General features: G+C 39.1%; 2 protein-coding genes across 2 annotated transcripts; one reads left to right on the plus strand and one right to left on the minus strand.

The window, feature by feature from the left end:
* The first annotated feature begins 1724 nt into the window (after positions 1 to 1724).
* On the plus strand, positions 1725 to 8549 carry LOC136856366 (protein KTI12 homolog). Its single transcript, XM_067134152.1, is given in 7 exon segments — positions 1725 to 1914; positions 1917 to 1969; positions 3729 to 3862; positions 4730 to 4906; positions 5740 to 5902; positions 7442 to 7540; positions 8370 to 8549. Coding segments are annotated over 7 exon segments (828 nt in total). The 5' UTR covers positions 1725 to 1838; the 3' UTR covers positions 8496 to 8549.
* An 834-nt stretch (positions 8550 to 9383) lies between these two features.
* On the minus strand, positions 9384 to 25904 carry LOC136856365 (centromere protein I-like). Its single transcript, XM_067134151.1, has 15 exons — positions 25744 to 25904; positions 23897 to 24037; positions 23203 to 23303; positions 22353 to 22490; positions 21368 to 21495; positions 20344 to 20530; positions 18684 to 18793; positions 18113 to 18276; positions 17188 to 17348; positions 16610 to 16796; positions 15704 to 15864; positions 12751 to 12875; positions 12161 to 12299; positions 11484 to 11663; positions 9384 to 11269 (listed from the first exon to the last, which is right to left on the minus strand). The coding sequence occupies exons 1-15, from the start codon at positions 25793 to 25795 to the stop codon at positions 11180 to 11182; spliced, it is 2064 nt and encodes a 687-aa protein (XP_066990252.1). The 5' UTR covers positions 25796 to 25904; the 3' UTR covers positions 9384 to 11179.
* Positions 25905 to 26151: the final 247 nt, after the last annotated feature.

Raw genomic sequence — 26151 nt, forward strand, 5'->3', positions numbered from 1 at the left:
TATCTCAGACTTCTGACAGAGAGCTGATGTTGTTTGTGAGTATCCTACTACAGAGGTCACGGCTGTTGGCTAATACCATGCGGAAATACCCAGTGCTAGAGTCAGAGAGAGAGAGAGAGAGAGAGAGAGAGAGAGAGAGAGAGAGAGAGAGAGAGAGAGAGAGAGAGAGAGAGAGAGAGAGAATTTTCAGAAATCTTAGCAACGTGATAAGACAGGGTCGTGGGGTGGATTTTTCAGTACAGGCAAACTACACCCCTGGTGCAAAAGACCTCGAGATACGATATTTGTGCAACACCCTGCAACAGGAAGTTGAATAGAGAGAGAGAGAAGAGAGAGAGAGAGAGAGAGAGAGAGAGAGAGAGAGAGATTTACAGTCGAGAAGGCAGATTTGGACCTTTTTCTGTTAGCTGAAGAGGACGTAGAATGCTCAAAATCCAAAGTAAAATCTTCTTTCAGCAAAGTTGTCCAAGCACATCCTGACTCGTAAAGTATGTAGCTTGTCCAACATAACCTGTCCAACATAGCTTGTCCAACATAGCCTGTCCGACATAGCTTGTCCAACATAACCTGTCCAAAATAGCATGTCCAATATAGCCTGTCTAACATAGCCTGTCCAACATAGCCTGTCCAACATAGCCTGTCCAACACAGCTTGTCCAACATAGCTTGTCCAACATAACCTGCCCAAAATAGCTTGTCCAACAAAACCTGGCCAACATAACCAGTCCAACATAACATGTCCACCATAGCTTGTCCAAAATAGCCTGTCTGACACAACCTGTCCAACATAGCCTGCCCAACATAACCTGTCCAACATAGTCCAACATGGCCTGTCCAACATGGCCTGTCCAACATAACCTGCCCAACATAGCTTGTCCAACATAGCCAGTCCAAAATAACCTGTTGTAGCTGCAGGAATAGTGAACATGCATCTTAGAAACTTGAAATGACTTTTAACCCCACAAAATCATAAACTAAACATTTTGTCATATATTTAAAATATAACAATGATTTCTGTCGTACACATCGCATTGTATATCTAATGGATTTATGAATGTGCACTGATTAATATTTTATGACCAAATAAACATCCTTTTGGCTACGAAATATGGTAAATTTTAGCTTCGATTATATATATATATATATATATATATATATATATATATATATATATATATATATATATGTGTGTGTGTGTGTGTGTGTATTCCTTGGAACATCTATTTCATTGGAACCTTTATGGAAAATTAAATTCTGTTGGCATGTTATGAAGAATGAAGACTAAAACTCATAATCTTTGAAGAATAGAGAGTAAAAGTCACAATATTTGAAGGCTATATTTGAGGTATAAAGGCTAAAAGTCCTAATCTTTGAAGACGGAAGACTGAAAGTCATAATATTTGAAGAACAAAGGGTATAACTTGTAATCTTTTGACGAGTAAAGACTCAAATTAATAAATTTCAATAACAAAAACGCAAAGAAGAAGAATATTTACGTCGCTTTAAAACCGTTTCGCCACTTTGAGTAAAGTCCTTCATATGACTTCAGATCACTTTAATTAACGTCCTTATATCCGCTTATTACGCCTCCTACGATGTTAAATGATCAACAAATCGAAAATATTTTAATTTATCTAGCTTTATATTCACATAAATAATAAATCTTAATCAAAATAAAGCTTAAAATGACGTTTAAAAACGAACATACCTTGAGAGCAGGTCACCCCGGGTCACCTTCACCGGACCGATGACGCGAGCTGTCACCCTCATGTCGGCCAGACCCCCAAAAATCCCTTTTTAATTTCGCTTATATCTTCCTGTTGCCGCCCGATTTCGGCCATGCCCCTGGTCATCGTGACGGGTTTCCCCTCCAGCGGGAAAAGTAGGAGGGCGAGAGAGCTGAAGGAGTACCTGGAGGGGAGAAAGAGAAGGCGGTTTTGATCGTCAGCGAGGACGACGTCGTAGGGAAAGTATGGCGTGATAATTATTATTTTTTCAGTGTTTTCGCTTTTAAATTTGTTTTTGTTGTTGGATTTTGATTAAATATTTTTTTATTTAATTTATTTATTAATTTTTCGCTTTTGTATGGTATTGGTATTGTATTTTGATCGAATATATTAATTTAAACTTCTTTAAATTTTCGGTTTTATATTACTTTATTTTAATTATTTATTAATTTAAGATTACTCTATTTTCATTATATATTACTTTAAATAAAAATATTTTCTAATTTTCGGCCCGAAAATAATATTTTCATACATTCTAGCCCTTATTAAACTTTCTTTTTGGTAGTGCGACAGTAAGGACCTGGTACCCTAGGTCAGGTCAGGTCAGATATGGCTTGTTAGGTCACAACCTTATTATTATTTTATTATTCATTTGTAGTCCCCTAGGTTAGGTTAGGTTGAGGTCAAGGTAACAGTTCCATGACCTTAGGTTAGGTTTGGGGTCCAGAGGTTGCAAAGCCCCTCGGCTAGTTAAGGACTCAATCCTTAAGTTAATTTAGGTAGGGGGTTTAGGGCTAGGTAAGGATGCAGCCCCCCAAATTAGGTGGGGGTTTTAGCACTAGGTAAGGACGCAGCCCCCTAAGTTAGGTTAGGTAGGGAGTCTAGGCTTAGGGAAGGACCTGGCATGAAGCCCTCTCGGCTATGCAAGAAGTCCGCCCCATAGGTTAGGTTAAATCCATCATTATGCGTCGCTCGTTTTATTTTTATCCCGTCCAAAAATTCTCCTTTCCCACTGTGGTCCCCCCAGATTGCATCATATAAGGTTAGGATTACGATCTCTATAAGTACTCATTTGCTAACAAAACGAGCGTCAGAAATTTCCAAGTCACGCATTAAAACAAAGGATAATTATATTTTCAAGCACAAAACGCGATAATGGTTTAAATTAAAAAATTACCACATTGCTCGATGACTTTCACCTTGATCTAGTTGAGGTTAGGTGATATTAATCTAATATTATGTTATAACAACACTTGCTATGATAGAACATAGACGTGCTATAGCTAGTTCTGAGTTCAGCGTGTGAGCCAGTGATGGCCGAGAAGTAGACTAGGAGCTTGTCACAAACTACCTTACGACTAAATTTAATGTATTAGTATTTTAACGAGTTGGGCTATTTTAGAATTAAAAATGCTAATGCCTTGTGACTGAGCACATGGTATGTCCCTATAATAAATGGTACTTAAATACCTAAAGCAAACTGTATCTATAATAAGTGATCATGAACAGTTGTTGAATTTTTAAAATATAAGTGAAACTTCATTATTAAAAGTACGCTTTAGTTAACTTTTGCATTTATAATGCTGCCTAAGGTGTAGTACATAGCTGCAGTGTTCAAATACCTGAAAATTCTTTTTTGAATTTGGATCTACAATGCTTTCTATCCCGTAGGGGGTTAGTTCCGTCAGTGCCCCCCACTACTAAAGGTTTTTTGCAACATCCCTTCGGCCCCTAGCTGCAGCCCCTTTCATTCCTTTTACTGTACCTCCAGTCATATTATCTTTCTTCCATCTTGCTATCCACCCTCTCCTAACAATTATTTCATAGTGCAACTGCTTTGAATTTTTCCTCTGTTACACCTTTCAAACTTTTTTACTCTCAATTTCCTTTCCAGCTCTGAATGACCTCATAGGTCCCAGTGCTGAGCTTTTGGCCTAAAATCTGTATTCCATTCCATGTAATGCATTCTACATCATGCACCTTGTACCATTTTCCATTTCAGGATAAGAACAGGATTCTTAATGATTCTCGACTGGAGAAAGATCTGAGGGGCAACTTAAAAGCGGACGTTCTGCGGCAGCTGAACCGAGAAACCGTCGTCATTCTTGACGCTGGAAACTACATAAAAGGCTTCAGGTAAATATCCTCAACACATCCTTCTCTCCCTGAGCTTTCTTGATAAAGATGTGTTTAAAAACTTGCATACTGTACAGTCGACCCCCGGTATTCGTGAGGGATGCGTAGCACAACTCCCCACGAATAGATAAAATCCGAAAATACTTGATGCCTCTTTAAAAACGCTTATAACTACCTATTTTGATAGTTCGGACACCAGAAAACCTCCTCTAAAAATGCTTATACCTGAGTATTTTAATAGTTTTATCACAAAAAATGCATTTAGTCACAAAAATAATATGGAAGTACAGTAATTAGTGAATATTTCTCCGTGGAAAATACCATGAATAGGCAGGGATCAACTGTATATATATATCTCACATACATGCAGTTTGCTTCGGAAATAAAATGGGATAGGGTAGTCATTGTGAATTATTGTGATTGTTGGAGAATGAGGGTTTGACAATTGTGGTACAGTGTATAGTACAGATTATATACTCCACTGGAGTTATATGATGTAGGATTAGACAGCCAAAAGAGAAGTATCCCTATGTAAGTATGTACAACAAACCAGTTTCCATTATAGCTGTATTAAAAACTTGACTATCAGTACGTATATCAGTACTTTAAATATGCTGTAATTAGCCATTCTGGACTCGGTCTGCAGATCAGATTGTATTACGTCACTTCTTTGTTCATTCATCTCTGTAGGTTAAGTTTTTTGTCAAGGCTCTGATCTAAAGTAACTGCAAGTTATAGTCCTGTAAACATCAACTTTTTTAATAGTAGGAAGGTCCTTGCACAATGTGGCTTAATGTTGAAAATAACACTAACATTGACCTTGCAAATCGTTCAGATACAAACTATATTGGCTTGCAAATCTTTCAGATACGAACTCTATTGTGCGTCCAAACAAATAAAGACTCCACACTGCGTAATGCACACACTGGCTCCCATCGACCAGGCTTGGACATGGAACCAAGACAGACCAGAAGACGAGCGGTATACGAAAGAGGTGTTTGACGGACTGGTAATGAGATACGAAGCTCCGAATAGCAGTAACAGGTAAGCCACTTTTCACGACTTAATTTTTACCTTTCTTTGCTTTACTTTGCCATCAAATGATGCAATCTTGTTCGATATGTTTTATTGATTTGTTTTTTTGTGTGTAGTAGGCATTTGTGTCGTTGCCTTTCGATTATAGGGCATCTGATAAGCATCAGTTGATGCGAAGTAGGGTCCCTGTTGTGAAATCATTGCAAATCAGGGTATTATTAGGCTGACTACTGAGTTAAAATGCTATCCTTTCATGTGGCTGCTCCGAGCCTCATCTTCGCCCACATTCAGTTCCCATGGCAACAGATGATGCTTACTGATGACTCAGCAAGCAGACCTATGGCCCACTTCCAAACCCCCCATCCCTAGTTCACAGGGACAGTTACAGATGTGTGCCAGTAAAAATCTGTCAGGTTCTGATTGGGGCTTGAAATCGTGACCATGACATATTATCATTATACACTTTCAAAGATTGTAGTTTCAAATGACTGAGTTTCACAACGAATATTTGCTGTCTTGATAATTTTGCCATCAGTTGAGACAATAAACTCAATGATTTAGATGCATCATCAATAGAAAATTAGGAAAGCAAGTTCGAAATATAAGACCGCAAAAACATTTCAGTGGTGATGATTCTATGTTCTGCAAGTCACGACTGGTTTCTGTAAGACAGTGTACCTACTTTAGCAATGTTCCCTATATGGTCCTTATTACACTGAAAGATTAAGCTCACCCTGAACTCAAAAAATCTCCTTCCTAGTTGTATATGGCATATTGATTAACATATGGAGGACATCCAAACCTCAGCTCAGTAACCTTAAACTTAATTTTATCATTCACAGATGGGATTCGCCTATGTTTACGTTATTACCCGAAGATTCCCTGCCCTCGGAACCCATTTACGAAGCCTTGTTTTTACGCAAGCCACCTCCTCCCAACCAGTCCACTGAGACTCAACCTCTGTCGTCCACAAATTTCCTTTACGAATTAGACCGCACTACTCAGGTACTGTATAAGTGACAAGACACTTGTTTTTGTATCGACTGTGATAGTTTTAGCATTTTAAGATTACTCTAAGGGGGAAATTTGCAATGCAGTAAACCCCCCTGATTCGCATTCTCAAGATTTGCGGACTCACGTATTCGCACTTTCTATTAGTGGCTAAAATGAATTGCACCAAATGTTGTAGGATTGATTTTGAATAGCTTCTATTTTCGATTTTAAAATTTTGCATTTCAGTTACGCTGTTTTACTATACCTCTTTGTACATGTAAGGGGTTAGTGCCATCATGCACCTCGCGCAATGCACTGTAGGCGTTACTCAAGGCTCTTCAGAGCATCCCTTTGTCCCCTAGCTGAAACCCCTTTCATTCCTTTTACTGTACCTTTGTTCATATTCCCTTTCTTCCATCTTACTTTCCACCCTCTCCTAACTAGATTTCATATTGCAACTGCAAGGTTTATTCCTGTTACACCTTGATAACCTTTTTACTGGCAATTTCCCTTTCTGTGTTGAATGGCCTCATAGGTCCAATCTTCCATTTTCCTATATCTGTTGGTACGCTAGGCACCTATACCCATAGGGGGACATCCTGTGAAAATTGCGGCACAGGACAATCCGTTCGTCTTTGCCCCTCATCAGTGTTTGTTCCTCGTTTAAGAATGAATCGTTCTTTGGAAGTACAGTCGTTGAACCAGCCCACAGAGTCATCTCTTTGGCACGCGAGAGACGGAAAATAAGGCACTGCGAAGCTCGAGTAGTTTGGCGGTGACCAAAAGTAAATGAGAAGTAAGGTTGCAGTAATAATTATGAATGAGCAACTAAGTGGCATTGGAAAAGATCAGTAGTGCTGAACAAGACAAATCACAGGGAGTACTCCATCATGGGGGGTTGTGTATTCACACAATTGAACAACAAAATTTTTAAAAATTCTCTTATAGAAGAACATTTTCAAACTGTGGTCTTATAGACTTGAGTTCTTCCTCTTGAGATTTTTGGCTTTAACACTTGGTCATTCTCACCAGAATGACAGCATTCTAATGGAAAAGTTAGAAAAGTTTGTTTATTGTTAAAGTATCAAAGTTTATTTTTTGTTAGTGTCAAGAGTTTATTTATTGTAAGTGTGTCGGAGTTTATTTATTGTTAATGCGTCAGTTTACATATTTTTAGTGTCAGATCAAGCCAGGAGTCCATTTTAAACAAAGTAAAGTTTCACAAGAAACTTACCACTTAGGAGTTGCTCAGTCACTGATTTGTTTTTGAAAGAGAATTGAGAATAGGAACAAGATAAAGTTTTAAAGTTTAAGGTAGACTTCTAGGCAACACCAGTCATATGTAGCGTTCGTCCAAGACTTGGAAAATGTAGATTTTTTGTTATCTTTTCAGATTTTCTTATATTTTACCAGCCAAAATTATGATTTCTGTAATTTCCCACCATTGTTACTTTATCTAAAACATGCCTAGAAATGTCAAAGAGCTTCTTTCATGTGAAGTTCAGCAAATATTATTGAATGTATTGTCTCATATCCTTTATTTTTCCTCAGGAGGTCACAAATGCTATCATGAATTCCCAGAAGGTTTTAGTGGAGGGTGACGACATCAAAATCCCAGGATCGACGGAGCCCATAAGTTTAGGTCGTAAGGTATGTGAAATTCTCAGCTGTTTTCTTTGAATGAAGTTAAATGTTATTTATGGCTTTGTTTTATGCACAGAGCAAAGAATAGACCATCCCTGCAGTAGTATAAGTGTAGATTTAAAGTCTCTCTTGTCGGTGGGAAAAACAGTAGATATGGAAGCCACAGGGCTCAGAAAACCTTTAGGAAATTGTAGAGAAACAGGATAGATATAGACAGAAAACTACAAGTCTGAGTGATTACATATTCACAGGCTTCTGAGACGTCTGCCCCGTTGGGGGGGGGGTTGGTTAGTGCCGTCAGTGTATCTCGTGCGATGCACTTAGACGTTACTTAGGGTTCTTTGCAGCGTCCCTTCAGTCCCAAACTGCAACCCCTTTCATTCCTTTTACTGTACCTCCGTTCATATTCTCTTTCTTCCATCTTACTTTTCAACAGTTGATTTATAGTACAACTGCTATGAGGTTTTTCTCCTGTTAAACCTTTCAGACCTTTTTACTGGCCAATTTCCATTTCAGCACTGAATGACCTCATAGGTCCCAGTGCTTGGCATTTGGCCTAAATTCTTTATTCTATTCTTTTCTGTATTCCAAGACGTTTGGTCTGGTCTTCAACCCAAAATGGCAACTGTTTCTGGAAACTGAATATTTATATATAGTATACTCAAATCCTCAGACTAGCAGTTTTGGTATTTATTTCCAGACAGTTACTTTTATTTTAATTGTTCCACCTCCTCGTTAACTAGCAGTAATGTTACATATGTTTGTCAGCATAAAGACACAAAAATGTTGTGATTATGTGCAGTTTATCCTCGTTAACTGTTGCTTCTCACCACAGGTGACGTTGGGCGAGCTGACGAGAGCCAGGCGACAGTTCATCTCGTACACGAAGCTGCATCCGGTGGAGGACACAGGAAAGCTGACGTCCCTCTTTGTCCAGTACCTGAACAAAACTCTGGGATAAATTTCGGCGTACGTTTCATGCTGTTTCTCGTGTTTTTAAAGCCGTTTTATATGCCACCGGTGTATTTTTCACATCACATGATCTTTTTATTGTATCAAGGTATTTTAAATGAATCTGTAAGCTGTTGGAAGAGAGAGAAAGACTTGCAAACAGTTTAAAGATTCCAGGTAGTTTAGGTATGTAGTGTGTCACCGACTTGCGGTAGGGGATCTGTTTCAGCGCCAGGCTGGAAGTTGATTTCCGCTGTACGTTGGTTTTTCACCTTTAACGGCGCCGTGACTTGATGCCAATGCTTGCCGTTAGCGGCGCTGAAAAGGCGCTGTCAGATCGAATCTGCTTTAAGTTGCTGTCACTGAAAGTCGGCGACGTACTGTAGTTAGTTAAGCTTTACATTGAATTTGCAGTTAACAAAACTCAGTCTGAAGTATTTCGTGCAGTAAGCAGAAAAAATTTATTATTATTATTATTATTATTATCATCCTGGGATGTTAGGAAAATTCTGGATAATCTTGATAGCTGGGGATGGAGAAGATCTTGATGGTTTCTTCCCGGTTTTTTAAAAAAGTTTCGAGTGTGTTGTCTCCCAAGATTACTAGACTTTATAGATTTTTATGTTGACTTAATGTCTCTTTGGATGAGCGCAAGCTTAGTAACACAATGCCTGTTTGAAAGATTGGCATACCTGCAGACTGCAGAAACTACTGTACAGGCCAATCTCTGTTCTCCCTGTGTTGCTGAAAAACTCATTTTTAAGCCAATCTAATGAAAGTTTCAGCAAATGCTTTACGAAAGTTAGGTGTCGTTCGTAAGGCCTCATATAATTATAACTTGTTTTAGGTCATTTGTGCTTCCTTTACAAATTAACAGATACGTGGGATTAAAAACAAGTTTTTAGAGCTTTCTGATTATGATTAAATTATATTTCAACTCCTTCTGTTATATGACAGGAAAACTGGAAGATTCAGGTAAAAGGTGAGGATTAAACAATACCAAAGTACAGTATTAAGGCATCTAGTTAGTTAGGCTTGATACTGAAAATTTAATGCTAATGACAAAACTTCAACCTGGAATGTTTCTTACAATAAACAACAAAAATATGACAAGCAAAATACTTTGGCTTCGATACTCCTCAGCCTCTCCAGTAAAACTTTCATCAATGTGACTTTAAACACAGAATGCAAAGTTGTATACAGAAGACTACAAAACATTACAGAATATAAGTTCAAATGAGTCATATGCTCAATGACACAAGCAAAGTTTAGAACAAGAAATCTTCATTAAAAAAATATACAGCTTAAATAATAGGGGAATGGCTTCATTAAACTTGGGAGACAACGAAAGTTCTTAAGGGCTAAAGAAAAACTAATTATATTTCAAATATTTCCCCCAAAAAGAATAACAGACACTAATACTCATTTGTGTAGGCTAGACATAAGTATACACTCAGAAAATAACGGCACCAGTTTACGCCTGTCGTAAATAGTGAAAGAATATGAAGTTGATTAACATTAAAAAAGTAAAAAATATCCCATCAAGTCATCAAAACCAGAAAAAATTGAACTTCAACTTACATTGTATGAAAAACGAAAAGTTAAGAGAAGAAAAATAATAAGAATGTATCTAAAAGACATTATTTTTTCGTACAAAATGAGAATTTATCGATAAGAATCGTTTGTTTCCCTACAAAATAAAAATGTTAGGAATGTATCTAAAAGAAATTATTTTTTCATAAAAATAATTTATTTTCTCCTTACAAAATAGAAATGTATCCATAAAAACAATTATTTTCTCACAAAAGAAGGAGCAAGACTTTCATCCAAGGAGGATCAAACTCGATCCCATCTTCCAGAGATTTTACGCTGCAGCGCAATGGGGTCTAACCCCAAGTTCTGATGTACATGATTTAAACAACTGGCTCTTTTAATCCATGGAATATGCCAGGTCGTCTCTGACTTACAGGGAAACGAGAACTTGCCAAAACCATTTCTGGCCGTAATGTCGGATTCTAAATCAATCCTAAATTGACAGGGCTGCCTTAGTTTCTACAACACACAGACGATAAAAATAAATTCAGTACATATAACAAAAAACAACACTACATTTACATTTCCAATTTTCACCCAGACACACTGACCACAGCAAACGTAATGGTTAAAGGTTTTAGAAACGTTCATTAAGTAATTTGTCTGTGTCACTAAATCTATGTTATAAAAAAAACGCCACCGACAACACTGCGCATGTTCGTGAATTTGAAATACATTTCCTGTCGTCAGTACACAACCGATATGAATTCTTGTTCATCGCTGAAACTCAGGTGTTCATGTGGTTATGAAAATTACAAAATATATTTCAACAGGTACATTTGCTGCTTAAACTATCTCTTTTTAGCTAACCAAAAGAGGCATCTGACAGTTCACAAATTTTGCACAGTATGCTAAATGGAAATTTTAACAAGTTCTTTAAAATACTGTATTGGTAAATATTAGGCAATGAAAATTCATCTGCCTAGATTACCGGTCTCATGAAAGTATGTAAAAATGCCACTTTGGAGGAAAATTTGTGGTGAAACAAAACCGTCTTCATGTAAACTAAAGACGTTATCTGCACACACGGGCTCATTCCGCTCAAAGTTGCTGCCCATAACTAAAAACAAAGGCTCACGCCTTCGCTTAGGCACACTGAATTCACTTTATATAAACACGTATGCACTTGGTGATTCCTGAGAAGCCGTCTGCATCCAATTTTGCAATGACCTCATCCCGCAATTCTTTTGCCTGGAAAGAGGGTATAAGGATTTAACAACGCAGTGTGTAATATGATTACTTATTAAACCTAAAAGCTATTACTACTATTATTTATATCATATCTAAAATCTTTCAGCAAGATTACCCAAAGGATATATATATTTTTTAAATACGACAGGAAAATTAAATCATCGCCAGGTCTGAGAAGCTGGACAGCTAGCTGGGCATTTTGCAGACCACTTACCTCCTCTTGTTCGAGCTCCCTGTCCCCCAGTTCAATCAGTTTCTGCGCGCAGTACGGCAGGTACGGCAGGGCGTGGGTGACGTGCGCAAATTTCCTCGCAGACGGCGAGGAAATGATTTTTTGGAGGAAATTAAATGAATAGAATGGGTCCAAGAGCTTCTTGTAGAAACTTCCAAATGCCTGAAAAAATTAAAATTTTAAGAGGCCAAAAAATGTAAATATTAAAATATATATGATTGACAGTTTTTAAGAAACATTTTAAGCTGAAGCTGTCTCTGTGGTTATAAGCATTGACATCGAGTAGTTTAAACAGCAGTGGGGAATCGTCCCAATGACTATTCCCGTAGGGAGATGGTGCCGTCAGTGCACCTCACGTGATGCCCTGTGGGCATTACTAAAGGTTCTTTGCAGCGCCCCTTCGGCACCTAGCGGCAACCCCTTGCTTTTCTTTTACTGTTCCTCTGTTCATATTCTCTTTCTCCCATCTGACTTCCCACCCTCTCCTAACAATCGTTTCGCGGCGCAACTGCGAGGTATTCCTCCTGTTACGCCTTTAAAACCTCCTTTACTCTCAATTCCCCTCCCGGCGCTGAATGCCCTCACAGGTCCCAGGGCCTGCTAAATTTCAGATTCCAATTCCAATCCTAACGATGACGGGTGACTTCGCTGATGCTTACCGATCCGACGTAGACGCCTTGCAAAAAGATCCTGACCGACATGTTGAAAGACTCGCACATGCTGAGACACTCGGCCTGGACTTCGCTCTCCGGTCCGTGTACGTTCATCTCTTTGATGCGCTCGACTGCTGCCGGTATGCTGGAAAAACAAACGAACAGCTGACACGTATTCTCTGGAATACGAGACCATTACTTCGATGTGGTGTTCTTTCCAACTGTTGGTAAATTTGGCTTGTGAATTTACACTTCATGGGCAAGTGGGTTCAGTCCTAATTCTGCAGGATGTTTTTTCCTGACTTTAAAATGGATTAACGTAAGTCATTTCTTCTGCTTTTAAAAGATAATTCTCAGTAAATGTTTAATTTTATCTTCGTACATTCAGCTGTAAGTTGTGCAATTTTAAATCATGTGAATTGTATCAGCTGTGAAGATTTACTGTCAGCTATATAAATAGAATACTAAACTATACTATTCTTCCTAATGCAGCCGACAGCCACAACCAATCCATAATTAAACATTCTGTTATCAAGAAGTCACCTTTAAAAGAGGCTACGTAATTATTCGTAAAAGTACCACCGAGATTTAAATACCTAGAAAGCAGCTTTCCCCACCGATGCACAGACGCAAGATCACTCTGAGTTGTGAGGGCCAAAGTGAACGGAACTCTCGGCAAAAACACCACAGGCAGACTCAGCACTTCGGAGTACATGTTGACCTGTCGAAACAAGATGCCATGTAGATTTGTAGAAATTGGTCATAAAGCTGGTTTGGAAAGATTACCTACCTAGACTCAATGCCAGTGCGTTCATCGGACAGCTTGTTATGAAGTTAGTGCAGAGTTTTCAGGGATTCAAAAATATTAAAGACAAGATTTCAGAACATCTGGGTATAACTAGATTACTTATTACTTTTAGCATGCTGGTTTAACTAAAGTTAAAAAAAATGACTAAGGATACAAGATGGAATCTCTCATGCAACAAAATATCTTTAGTGATGTACAGAACCACACACAATATCCTGCCTTCCAACAAATGTTGATCATTAAGACTTTCAAAGTGTACTCTTGACTCTGCAAATACCTACAAGTTTTAGGAGACTAACACTGCTTCACACATATTTTTCGTTGGCGTTGTCAAGCCAAGCTGGTCCCTAAAATTTCATACATTTTGTACTTACTGACTTCACAAATTTCGCATGGTATTATCAGGCAGGTAATTCCTGATACTGTAGCACCGCACCTAAGACGCTTTGGGGGTCTGACTTCTCTGATAAGTAAAGTCTATTAAGTGACTAAGACTATAAGTGCTCTTGAATATTTTCTACACATCTTTCATCTAACAGCAATTCCACACTGTTCCTAACCCACACTAACCTCTAGTCTACACTTACCAATAAATTTAAGAGATTTATCTAAAAATTCACCACACCTAAAATGGTAGCATACGGGAAAATACTGTCATTATAACATAGTAGCCTGATAGGAACAGAAATCTGCTAATAAAGTCTTTTATTGTAAACCTCCCATAGTGATCGACCAGAGCGTCCGTCAAGTTGAACGACAAGCGCAGAAATCTTGACTTGGTTCTGGGACCTCGCGGCGACCACTTCGTACACAGAGAAGTAAAATGTTTTCATTTGTTCACATGCTCTTCATTCCTGCTGGAAACTACAGACACCTCCCTACCTACGAATGAGTTACGTTCCGGATGGCCGTATGTAAGTTGGTTACTGTATGCTTCACGCCTATTTAAGTATGGTATGATATAAAATCAATGCAGTACTGTATATTTTTTCATCCTAAAACACAATACACTGCACATAGAGTACTGTATGTACAGAATATGCGTGCAAAACAAAATTTGAACTCGTGGGTGGCAAAGAGGAGCGCTCTGAACGCAATTCTGATTTGTGACCCCGTTCGTTTGCATCTCCGAATGTTCGTAAGTAAGGTGGTGTCTGTACGTGGAAAGTAGAGCACAATTAGGTGGAAGAAATTGCATCCTAACTCGCTAATTAATAACAACTCGGCAAGTACTTTAGAAATGGGGACTTGCTCCTACCCACTGAGACAGGCAGAAACTAGTTTACTTAGGCTTAGTACACCGTACAAGCACACTGACACTATGTGCAACAAGTAGTCATAAGATAAATTTCACTTACTTTAATGTTCAAATGAGCTATGCAGGAGGTAGAGAAAATAAGTTTCCATCATATATGTGGCATGAAGACATACAAACTACAGTATAGCAAAATTACAAACATTTTTAAAGTAATTTGTGTTTTTCCTTGTCATGCAAACCAAGGCCCTTTCTGTAGGAATATTCCCCAGCTTGAGGTGGAACTCGCTGGAACTCGGTAAAAGGTAATTAACCGGTGGTAAGTGGGTGAGTTAGAGAAACCCCCCCCTCACCATCATTAAGCATCTTTTCCTTCAGCATTAGAGGCTAAACCACTAAAACAGGTAGTTGATGAGAGTACAAACCATCGTCTTTCGTGTACGGGACTCGCTCCGTAAGTGAAAGGTTGTCTCTCACGTGACTGGCAAGTTGAATCTCCACCCAGTTATACAAAGATCCTGGTGACAGTCACATCAGAAGAACAATGACTCCTGTAACCTTCTTTACAATCTAGCATAGGGACGCACATGATACAGACACTACCCTACATATGGACAAGTTTTGTTCCGAACGGCTATTTGTATTTTGAATTGTTCATAAGTTGGTCTTCATGCCTATTTGAGTGCAGTATGATATAAAGTTAATATAGTACTGTACACACAGTACTGTATTTTACAGCACACAGTAGTACTTTATTAATTGTAACTAGGCAGAATAGGCCCGCAAAGCAAAATTTGAATTTATGGGTGGCAGAGGTGAACACTCCAAACAGTTTTAATATACGATCCTGTTCGTTCGTAAATTTGAATGTTCGTAACTTGAATGTTCAATGGTAGGGTAGTGTCTTATACATACAATGTATAAAGATGAAAAATGTCTTAACTCTACTGTTAGTCAGTGCGGAACGAGCTGTCTTAAGTTGACCGCAGCCAAAGAAAAAGTGCCTGGTGATTTGCAAGTGAGTTGGAAGTTCCTTCCAACTCGCCCATCTCCCAACAGTTAGTTACTTTGTTCCCAAATTTCAATGACCAATGCCAGCTCATGCTGAGGAATACTCTTACATAAGAGCCAATGGTGTGTATTCCTGTAGGAACAAATATTGCTGGCGTGATGTGCTACATAATTTAATCAGGAAATCTTCATCTCGTTCCCTTATATGATTAAAAAAACACTGACGATAACAAGATCCCTAAAATATTGACTGTTTTATTCGCATCCTGATGCCATCAGTCACCATGAACCCCAAAATGACAATAAAACCTTAATATGAAGCTAGGAAGTCTGAAGAATTTAGTACACAATACTCGACGAAACTCTCTCCGAGACTGCGTCAGTCTCGAAGAACATTACATTTAAAGCGTGCTTGAAATATGCCTACCCACCTGTACAGTGATAAACTGAGTATATTTAGAGTAAATTTACAAACCTTCACATAAAAATCGATAATATGATGCACGACCATGGGATGACATTTATACTCCACCACGGCTGCCGAGAAAAACCTCTCCATTCTGTTAACCAGGAACCACAGGCCAATGATAGAGCTGTAATCCTCAAAGCCAGGTTTTCTGGGCCAATTAATATACTCTGTGGAGAGAAAGAGTCAAATAGAATGTGGTATGTAAGTCCTTGTCTCTTCTGATCTGTACTATAGCACAATATTGCTGAAAATGTCCACAGTAAATGGTTTACTTCTCAGGTACAGACAGAGGCTGACTCCTCCATAAAAAAGAACTGGTATTAGCAAAAGGCATCACCATGTTTCAAAACGATTAGCATCCTTCTCTTTCCCAAACACTGATTATAGTCACAGGAAACACTTTAACAATTGTAAATGCTCTCTTCAGTTGTTTCCCAAACCTCAGATGGTACTCGAGACAGCAAAAAGCAATAACAAAGTTCTACATTCTACCTTGAACATGTTTCAAAGGCCTCTACATATTCTGTGAAAACACTTTACGTTAGGGCTTATGTATATATTGAACAATTCATAAAAAGAAACATTTTATCTATACAGCAGTAAAAATTATTATTGTTATTATCAAGAGGACCCTAGGCCATTACATGGACAATACCAGAATAAAGTACTTATAACCAATTCATGAAAATATGACCATGTAACTGAATCAGACAGCTACATTACAATCTCACAGACTACGCTATCCAAATCTGCTCCTAAACGACATATTAATGCTGGAGGAAAAATATTTAGTAGACACTGGACAGCGTAACAAATGGTAAGAGACAAACAAAAATACAACTGAGGCCAGGGGGGACATTTCCAACTGGGAAGCAGAGGACCAATTCCAAGGAAACGGAAGCAACAACTCACTGTCCGACCCCACAGCCTCCTCCATAGCTCTCACAGCCCACACGGCCGCCGTGTTCCCGACAGTCTCGACTACCATGCACCATTTCACCAGGGGGGCGTTGTCCAGCAACTCCGCGATGATCCTGAAGTACGTGTGGGAGGTGAATTCAGCGGAAACGTACGTCGAATATTCCATCAACGACAGCACCTGGAAAAATTTTAGGAAATCGTTTCTTGGTCAGTTTAAAAATTACATTCAGAAGATCAAGCCTATTCATGTGGAACAAGCCCACCAAAGGAGCCACTGACTTGAAATTGAAGCTTCCAGAGAATATTAAGGTGTTCATTAGGAAGAAGTAAGAGGCAGTTAAGGGAAATATAGAAAGAAGAGACCCCACTTATTAAAAAAGAAAAAATAAATTAATAGATAACTGAATTAAAATGTAAGGAGAATAGTATTACGGTAGTAATGCATTGCATCTCTGCTTAAACTTCTGAAGTCCCAATATAATATAAAATATAATATAGACACACAATTCATAAACCACATCTGGCCTGGCAAAGACAGCACTTGAGAGCCAGCAGGAACTTCCGCTTACCAAGGGAAAATGTGACCTCTGGTCCCAAACGCTCATGTAATCAACGAGGAAGTCGTTCACGATCGGAATCTGCGTTCCGGTGACCTTCACTAAGTCGTGCACAGCTTTCAGTAAGTTCTCGCACCTTTCTTTATGCGGTTTGCCCCGGCACTCGATCAGTTCTGGAAATGCATAGGCACAAAAACCTGTTTTAGGGGTCTAGTTTTATATTAGAGAGCGATACAGGCTTGCAATATTATCAGTAAAGAAATGTATAAATGCAAAGACTATATCATCTGTCCAAAAAAATATATACATACAAGATGGTAATTGTACTTTTCATGCATGTTTAAGTACAATATGATATAAAATCAATAAAGCACTGTACATTTTTTCATTCTAAAACACAATGCAGTACTGTACGCACAGAAAGGCGTGCAAAATAAAACTTGAACTTACATGTGACAAAGGGGGAGCGCTCTGAACACAATTTGAATTTGTGATCATGTTTGCTTGTATCTCTGAATGTTTGTAAGTTGAATGTTTGTAAGTACGTCGGTGTCTGTACCATATACTGTGTATGTATATTAGCCAGTATTTAAAAATCTAAATTTAAATTAGTTTTCCCCTAGGAAGCCATTTATTAACCCTGTGAGATTCTGATGAATATACTACAATAAATAATGAGTGTTCACCTTCAGAATGACACCGTAATCAGTTGTACCCCTAAAGAAAAATTTACAACGATTGATAAAAGAAGACATCATTAAGTCCACAGGTGGTCAGAGTGCGATTTACCACAGTTGAAATTCTGAATACCCCAAAAATCTCAAAGGCTTAAGTGCCAAATATCATTTCCTGTGATGGACGCCTCCCTTCCACTCAAAAAATCTTTCTGAAACTGCTCCCTTGTCTCTGTAGACTCAATAAAACAAGTGGCATTTACCTGCCCTCAGAGCAACCTGCAGCCAGTTGGTTAAGGTGATCAGAACTGTTGGGTCGTCAGGTCTAAAGAGCGGAATGATTATAGGGCAGCCGAGATGCGTTGCTGGGTTGTTGGGCCACTTCCAGACCTTCCAGTTGGGCAGGCCGTTCACCAGATCGGGGAACCTAAGGCCCGAGACAAGAGTTTGACATACAATGCACTGCTTTGTAATGAGTTTGGAGGATCATATCGCATATGAGGAAGTTTTGACAAGACATGTGGTGTCCAAAGGTTGAAAGATTTGGTGTTAATAGGCATACTAGAAAACTCCTTAGGATTCTGTCGTTATAAATGATAGAAAAGGCCTGCCAAAATCAAATGCGTCATCAGCAAAACTAAAACAAAACAATAAAGTTATTAGACTACGGCTACATATAAAGAATGATAAGCAGTGTTCACGTCTACCTGATAACTGCGATAATCTGGTAAATTTAATCTTCAATTATCAAGATTACACGTTTACTTCAAGCAAAGAAGAGCAATATTTTAATGGGATACATTATGCAACAAGTTTAAAGAGCAGTGACCTTACCTCTGATACTGGGAGACAAAAATCTTCTTCTGAGTCTTCTCCTCCATCGTCCCGGAATAGTAAGTGTTGTCGGGTCTCGGGATGGCCGTGGGGCGCTGATGAGCGTTGGCCTGCGCGGGCAAATTTGCGAATGAGTGTGAGTGGATCGAAAACATATCTGGACAATTTGGAAAAGTCGAGGACGTGTCTGTGCAGTTACCTTGCAACTACAGCCATTTTCCAGAACACAAAACATTCATTGTACAATGCAAGACATGTCTAAAGGCTTTTTGTGAAGCCAAAAGAAAGTTTTGTTTACTTTCTAACGTGGATTTTCCATTAGTACTGTTATCTGAAGTCTATTTCATACTGTTTTATTATTATTTATATTATTATTATTATTATTCTTCAAAAGATAAACCCTAATCATATAGAACAAGCGTACAAGGGGCCACTGACTTGAAATTCAGACTTCCAAAGAATACGGTGTTCATTTGTATGAAATAACAAGTGACAATAGGATATAAAGAAAGAGATCAGTTATTACAAAATAAAAATATATGGACAAAATATGACCTGAATACAAGGTGGATTGTTTTAGGCTAGTACAGTAATGCTCATTGTAGTTATTTATATAAAGTAATAAAAGAGAATTCAATAAGAAAAGGTGTCCATTTCAAAATGTCTACTTGTGTCATTTCACAAGCTACAGTTTTTGCTTTTACATAGAAACTAAATAATGGCTGTTACCTTACTTATCTAAATCCTATTCATTTTTGTTTGTCCTTGGCTACGTTTAGAATTTTCACCCGTAAATAAATGCCAAAATGAAAAAAAAATAGTGTCATGCAAACATTCTTCTCCATCAAAATAAAACCTCCAATTTCTACTGTGTAATATTCCTGAAGTATTTGTAGTGCTAGAATACTATTTCATATTTATACTGGACCAGAATATCAAATACTCTTCAAAAATTTATTTTCAAGAGTAAAATTAATTTTTTCACACAAGCCAATTACTGACATTTACCTCGATGCAGGCGCATGAAATTGTTGCATGGTTGCTTCTGTTATTTTGAATCACAGAAAACAGAAATCAGTTACAAGTACTTTGCAAGTACTGCGCAATCTCCTGCCTGGGCAAATGGTGCACGAACAGCTTCCTAAAATGTAAGAAAAATATTCTACCCAGGAACGGAAAGTCCCACTAGGTACGAAGCTATCGTTCCACAGAGAGGTACTTGACACCTCAGATCCCACAGACATACTTACCGAGGTTTAGTGAGATTAGTTCAGATCAACCTGACTGTTCATATAGTACAATTTCATGATGTAGATTCGGAGATGAAAGCTGGAAGTGTTGATAAATTACCTTGAAAAGAAATATACAATAATTTTCTTAAGTGGAAAAAGTGGAATCTGCCCTGAAAAATGGAACCCCTTATCTAGACTCTCACTGGGTGCCCTCGTATTTTTTTATTTACCAACTTTTCCTATAACTTTCTCTCTCTGCACGGTGATTCCCTTTTTGGAGGCCTCTTGGGTTTTCAGCCGAAGATTCAGAGAAAGAGAGGAACCTAACTATAGTATCCAAGATACCAAAGGGCCTTTCCAAACGCCCGGATAACTGAAAAATTTAAAATAAGAATCGTGGCCTACTGTGGAACAAAACTTTTACAGACCTTTTCAGGCTTGTTCATTGCCGGCCAAATTTCGCCCGAGGACGAGCCCCAATCCACGGCTTCATTTTCCTCAAGCCTCGTTCTCAAAGCCATCACACCTTTCTTGAGGACGCGGGGTGTCGTCTGAGGAAAGTGCTTGTAGGACAACTTTCCATAAATCAGGTCGGGACGGAACAGCTGGTAAATTCTGTCGAATATAGAGACAGGGATCCAGGTGAGAAAAGTGCTGCTGTTAAAACGATTTTAAAAAGGAAAAAAGTATGTGAGGTATCACGTTATCAGTAACTATCATATTCATCTATAATTCACATAAATGATCAGTCATTCTACCGAAATGACTATCACATTCCTAAGGAATGACGCCAGAAAATTAATCTGGAAATACCGAAAGTCGTCCTCCATTGTAAACTAAAAGAACATGTATATATTAATTTATTACTTGAATACAGAGCGCAGTGAAGTGTTTACACATATCTGCACGAAGAACAATGGGAAAAAAGTAGGCATAAGCACTTAACAAGTGGACTCACTTGTGTGCAAAGCTAGTTTGTAATGCCAGCTAAGATTTTCTTAAACGCTGTATATTTTTTCAATATTTTTTCAGTTTTTCCACCTCACTTCAAAGTACTAACACCACCTTACTTACAAACATTCCGAGATACAAGCAACCAGGATCGCAAATTAAAATTGTGTTTAGAACGCTTCCCTTTGAAATCCGTAAGCTCAAATTTTGTTTTATGCTCGTATTCTGTGCATACAATACTCTATGTACAGAGTATTGTGTTTTAGGATGAAAAAACGTACAGTACTCTATTGATTTTATATCATACTGAACTTAAATAAGCATGGAAAGTACAGTAACCAACTTAAAAACAATTTAACATAAAAAAAGCCGTCCGGAACACAACTCATTTGTATGTAGAGTGGTGTATGTACAGTGTCTTCAATATTCTGCACAGCAAACTCGCCGTTCAATTCCCCAAGGCGCTCACCCAGGACGAGACAAAACGTCGCAGGTACGTACCTCAGAAGATGCGACACCCTATCGTAGAATCCCGGTTTGTCCTTCAGGTGCAGAAGGATGTTCGCTCGCCACGCTGTCACGTCCTCCAGCCTGGTTATGAATCCGAGAACCCTGCACGACAGAAGAACCTGCAAGAAACGTAGGGCAGTGGGACACTGAACGAGCAGCTTATTCACAGGATACGTTAAAATAAAGTCTAAGGAAGTTGTTTTACGAAAAGGTTCTTGTAATTCAAATCGTTTAAGTAATTTTCACACGAAATGCGATCTAGGCCGAGCGATTCCACCTATGTAGCAGTTCTTTATGTCTGATATAAACAAATACAATGATGAATCATATTATTAGTGACTGATAATTCTGTGTTATAATTTTAGTACCATACCTTCATTTTATTATAAATTAGTTTGTATGGCACCAACACTTTAAATGCTTGCATATTACAAGAGTCACTGTCAATGGACTTTTAGAAGCAATTACTGTGACGTTTCCCAGACAGCAAAACATTTATAACCAAATAACTATGGCAGAGAATTACACTGACTTACTGTACAACCAAAACTGCTGCTTCAATAATCCGCTAAATTTTCTCTCGGAGGTCAGAACTGGGAAACAGAGTTTCTTGCCCAGTTTCCTAACCTGGACAAAAAACAGCCTATTCACCAGAGCTAAGCTCCACTTTGTGGTCAGGAATTGGAAACTGGAATATATAATTTAAGTCAAAGGCAGGGCCCTGGGGCCTATGAAGCCATTCAGCTCTGAAAGGGAAGTCTGGGAGTACAGAGCTTTTAAATGTGTAACAGGAGAAAAGCCTTGCCGTTGCACCACGAAACAATTGTTAGGAGAGGGTCGAGGAAAGTAAGATGGAAGAAAGAGAGTACAACGAACGAAAAGGGGTGCAACTAGGGGCCGAACTAAAGTGCACCGACCCCCCTTGTGGGGACCTCGCGCTACGAGACGAAAAGCGCTCGAGACGATAAACACTTACCAAAGAAAGACTGGAGGTTAAGTTGAAGAAAGCCGAGTAGCATATGTGTATGAATTTGTTGTAGGCGTCAATCACCCCATGTTCGAGCAAGGAGCACAGCCAGGAGAGGACCGAGGCCTGCCACGTTGGATTCACCGGCTGAAACGAGGAGTCTTCGCTTAATGGGAGCAAGAAACCGTTTGAGTAGGACCTCGGTTTAACAGATGCTTTGGGCGTCTGGTTTTCTGATAAGTAACAAAGACCCTATAACATATTACAGTTAACAGCAATTCAACATAGTTCCTTGCCTGAACTGGCCTGCACTTTACACTCAACTTTCAATTGAAGTGAATTATCTAAAACTGCATCATGTCTAAAATGACGGCAGGGCAATAATGATAATACTATATATTAAAACTGTGGGTCAACTCCATTATTTCATACCAAACGGAACCTTTTTCAAAATGACCACACACTGAAATTGTGGACAGCTCATGTTTCTGAGCAAGACAGGAGGTGTATGTCCCTCACTCACTCTATGCAAAGATCACTAAAAAAGATTCTCTCAACTATAAACTGATCTGTAATAACATAATAATAAATGGACAGTTAAATCCTGGATCCACTCAATATTACCAAACCAAAATTCCTCCTTATTCCTCGATCTTATTCCTTTAACTCTGCAATAATTGATCTCATTATCTATCAGCTTTGTGCCACCACCAATAAGCACTGCTAAGGGATATACCAACCTACAAAAAATACTTTATTTCTTAATGCTGTTAATTTAGAAAACAACCTCACAATCCCAGTTCCCAAGAAAATTTCACGGAGGAACCCACAACGGAAACTTATTCAGAAATACACTTACAACTTCCGTACAGTTCGACACGGCCAGTGGTACGATCTCGTAAGGAAAGTCTGAACCTTCGGGCACCAGGCAGTATAAAATCTTGCGGCGGATTACAAAGTCTGGAAAGAAGGACGCAGGTTAACATGGGACATCGAGATGTATTTTAATGCAAAGGACAATAAGATGGATAGCTAAACTGGACAAGGCCTTTCCGCCTCTGAAAGAAAGGAAGGTTACACGATTTTGGAAAGACAAAAGCATAAAGGGGAGATCAGTGGAGAAAGAAACATTCTGAGCGAGACAACGCAATCGGGAAAGACGTGTACCACGCTCCAGCTGATGACGTGAGCATCGAACCGAAGAATTTTATACAGAAGATGAGCCTAGGTTGACTAGAGTTTGACCACAGCAAACTGACAAGTAATATCTGATGGAGAATACGATTAATCATGAGATAAGCAAGATGTTGACTTAACTATGGGGTAGGAACTAAGGTGCTGGACTACTCATAAGGCCATTGTTACATGACTATACAAAAATGCATCCAGGTACTTGGGCTGTTCAAAAGTTTTAATGATAGGACCTAGCAAGTACCTTGCGAATCTATCCCTCATTCATGAAATATTCTTCCGATAAATATCCAAGGGCACGTCCTATATCATTTCCTACTCCGAGCTGACACTGAAGAACTGAACAAGCACAACCAACGTACCATATCCTCTGGTGAAGACAACGTGTCGTGCGAGCACGTTCAAGTCCCTGGAACTGAGACCCTTCTCAACGTTCAGCTCCAGTCTTTCCAAATTTTGTTTAATTTCATCCTTGTCCAGGTCCTTCTTGTCGACGGTGGCGTCTGTACGGATGAGAAGAATCGCGTGAAATCAAATAACGCATCCAGAAACAAAGATAGATTTCATAACTGGGACTTACTCAGCCACTTGATGAGCAAAAGAAACAAAGTTTTTCACAAGAAAAAAATTAAAATATCTGCATAACTCTTGCATATGACATACTTGGATTACAGCCACACGTACTGACGATGAATGAGATTTTCAAGAAGTAAAAGTAAATAAGTAAAAGGCTAAAGAATAAATATATAATACCATATTCTGAAATGCAATATAAAAGTTTAACACAGCACTGAAAAGGATTGATAGACATAGTACATGCAACTGCTAATTCTGGTTCCCTGAATATAGATTCAGCTTTAAGAATTAAACTAAAATTATACAAAAAATTTGTTTTTTTTTAGGCAAACCAATGCCTTACTGAAGCCAATTACTTTGGCAAACCAGTGCCTTACTGTAGCCAATTCCTTTGAATACAAAAGTGCAGACCAAATAATAATATACAGAAACTCAGTGATTTGTATTTTTCTTAGGTATACAAACCAGAGCCTTTTAAGAAAGAGAATTCTCAGCAGAGACGGAACTCGTCGTTGAGACTTGGTAACGAGTTAGGTAAGTTGCAGCAATGAGAGAATACCAATCACTCATCTGCTTAGCACCAAGTACTGTACTTCTCCTTCGGCATCAGGGACAAAGCAGGTCGGAAGAGGTGGGATACATGACGAATGCGTCCGTCGCCTCCCAAGGCCGGGGAGAATGTTCGCTGGGAGTCCTACAGGACTCTATCTTCTTCCTCCTAGAGAAGGAAGACAAGACGACTAGGAGGGGGAGGGCTAGGATAGGCTCAATAACGACAGAAGGAGCAGGGAGGAAGGCACCTATGCTTCCTATTCTTGCCCCTTGACCATGACTTACTCTCCTGTTAGGGTATTGCCATAGGTAATGTCATTGGGGCATCTTCTACAGGAAGGCCAATTGCTACTGGAAACTTAATAGCGTTCAACTCCAAGCAGATGCAAGCAGTCGGAGTAGTAAGAGTAGGCGTACTGACCCCCATCTCCCATATAAAACCCCTATGAGCTGAGAGAGAAGTGTAGGGTGGGAGAGAGAGAGGGGGGAAAAAGGGTGGTGTTTGGCACGAGGCAAAAAGTGGTAGCCTACATCCTCTGCCGAAACCTTGCCAAGAGAGCAGGAAATCGACCCCTATAACAGTGTTAGCCTAAACGGTAGGGATCCACCTTTAACAGAGGGCAAGGAGGTTCATTACCCTCGCCAATGTCCTCTGTGATTGTTAACGACCTTAACCTATTTTCAGCGTGAAGAGCGCCACGAAGATAGCTAGCCTACCCTCACTCGGCGGCGGCCGAACAAAAAAGTGCTCGGTGATGGCAGGTGAGCTGGGGACGTTACCCCAAATCACCCCCTAACGGCCTGTTACGAACCTCATTACCAAGTTCCATTGGCCAATGGCACGCCAAGGAACAACCCTAGAGAAGGGGCGATGGTGTGCATCGCCGTGGGAACGAACCCCCAGACCTATTTCAGCCTAATTTGAAAACCAGGCCGTAAATAACAACAAATATAAATAACAGCGGCCCCAGGAACCAGCAATTACCCTAAGGGACGCCATAACCAAAGGAATCCTTCCCAACGCCACATCACACATTTACCTTAATAAACCCTCTAATATCACTCACACTCTCATACTCACTCCTCAGGAAGTATTTGACGCAATCCTCCATACTACTCTGGTCATCCTCCATGGCTGGGAAAGGATTTTTATCGTTTAAATTAAGAAAATTCTTGAAATTTCACGTTTTGGGCGAATTTGAAGTTTGTTTTGTTGTCGTTGTTGTAGTAGTGTATCCTCGGGGTGGGGCGTTGGCTTTGTAACGGCTCCTCTTTTTTGGGGATTTTTGGATTAATTTTGGCTTTTTTCTTATGTATTTTGTTTTTTTTTGTTTTTTTGTTTTTTATGGGTATTTAAATCTTCCGTGTTCATTTTTATTTGTGTTTTTATTATAAATTCGCCGTATTTTATGTTATTTTCCGTATTTTTTCTTACGGTTTTCCACTTTTTGTTCCGTTCCGTGATTCGGTTTTGGGGGATTTTGGCGTT

The sequence above is a fragment of the Macrobrachium rosenbergii genome, chromosome 35, assembly GCF_040412425.1.
Source record: "Macrobrachium rosenbergii isolate ZJJX-2024 chromosome 35, ASM4041242v1, whole genome shotgun sequence".
Taxonomy (NCBI): domain Eukaryota; kingdom Metazoa; phylum Arthropoda; class Malacostraca; order Decapoda; family Palaemonidae; genus Macrobrachium; species Macrobrachium rosenbergii.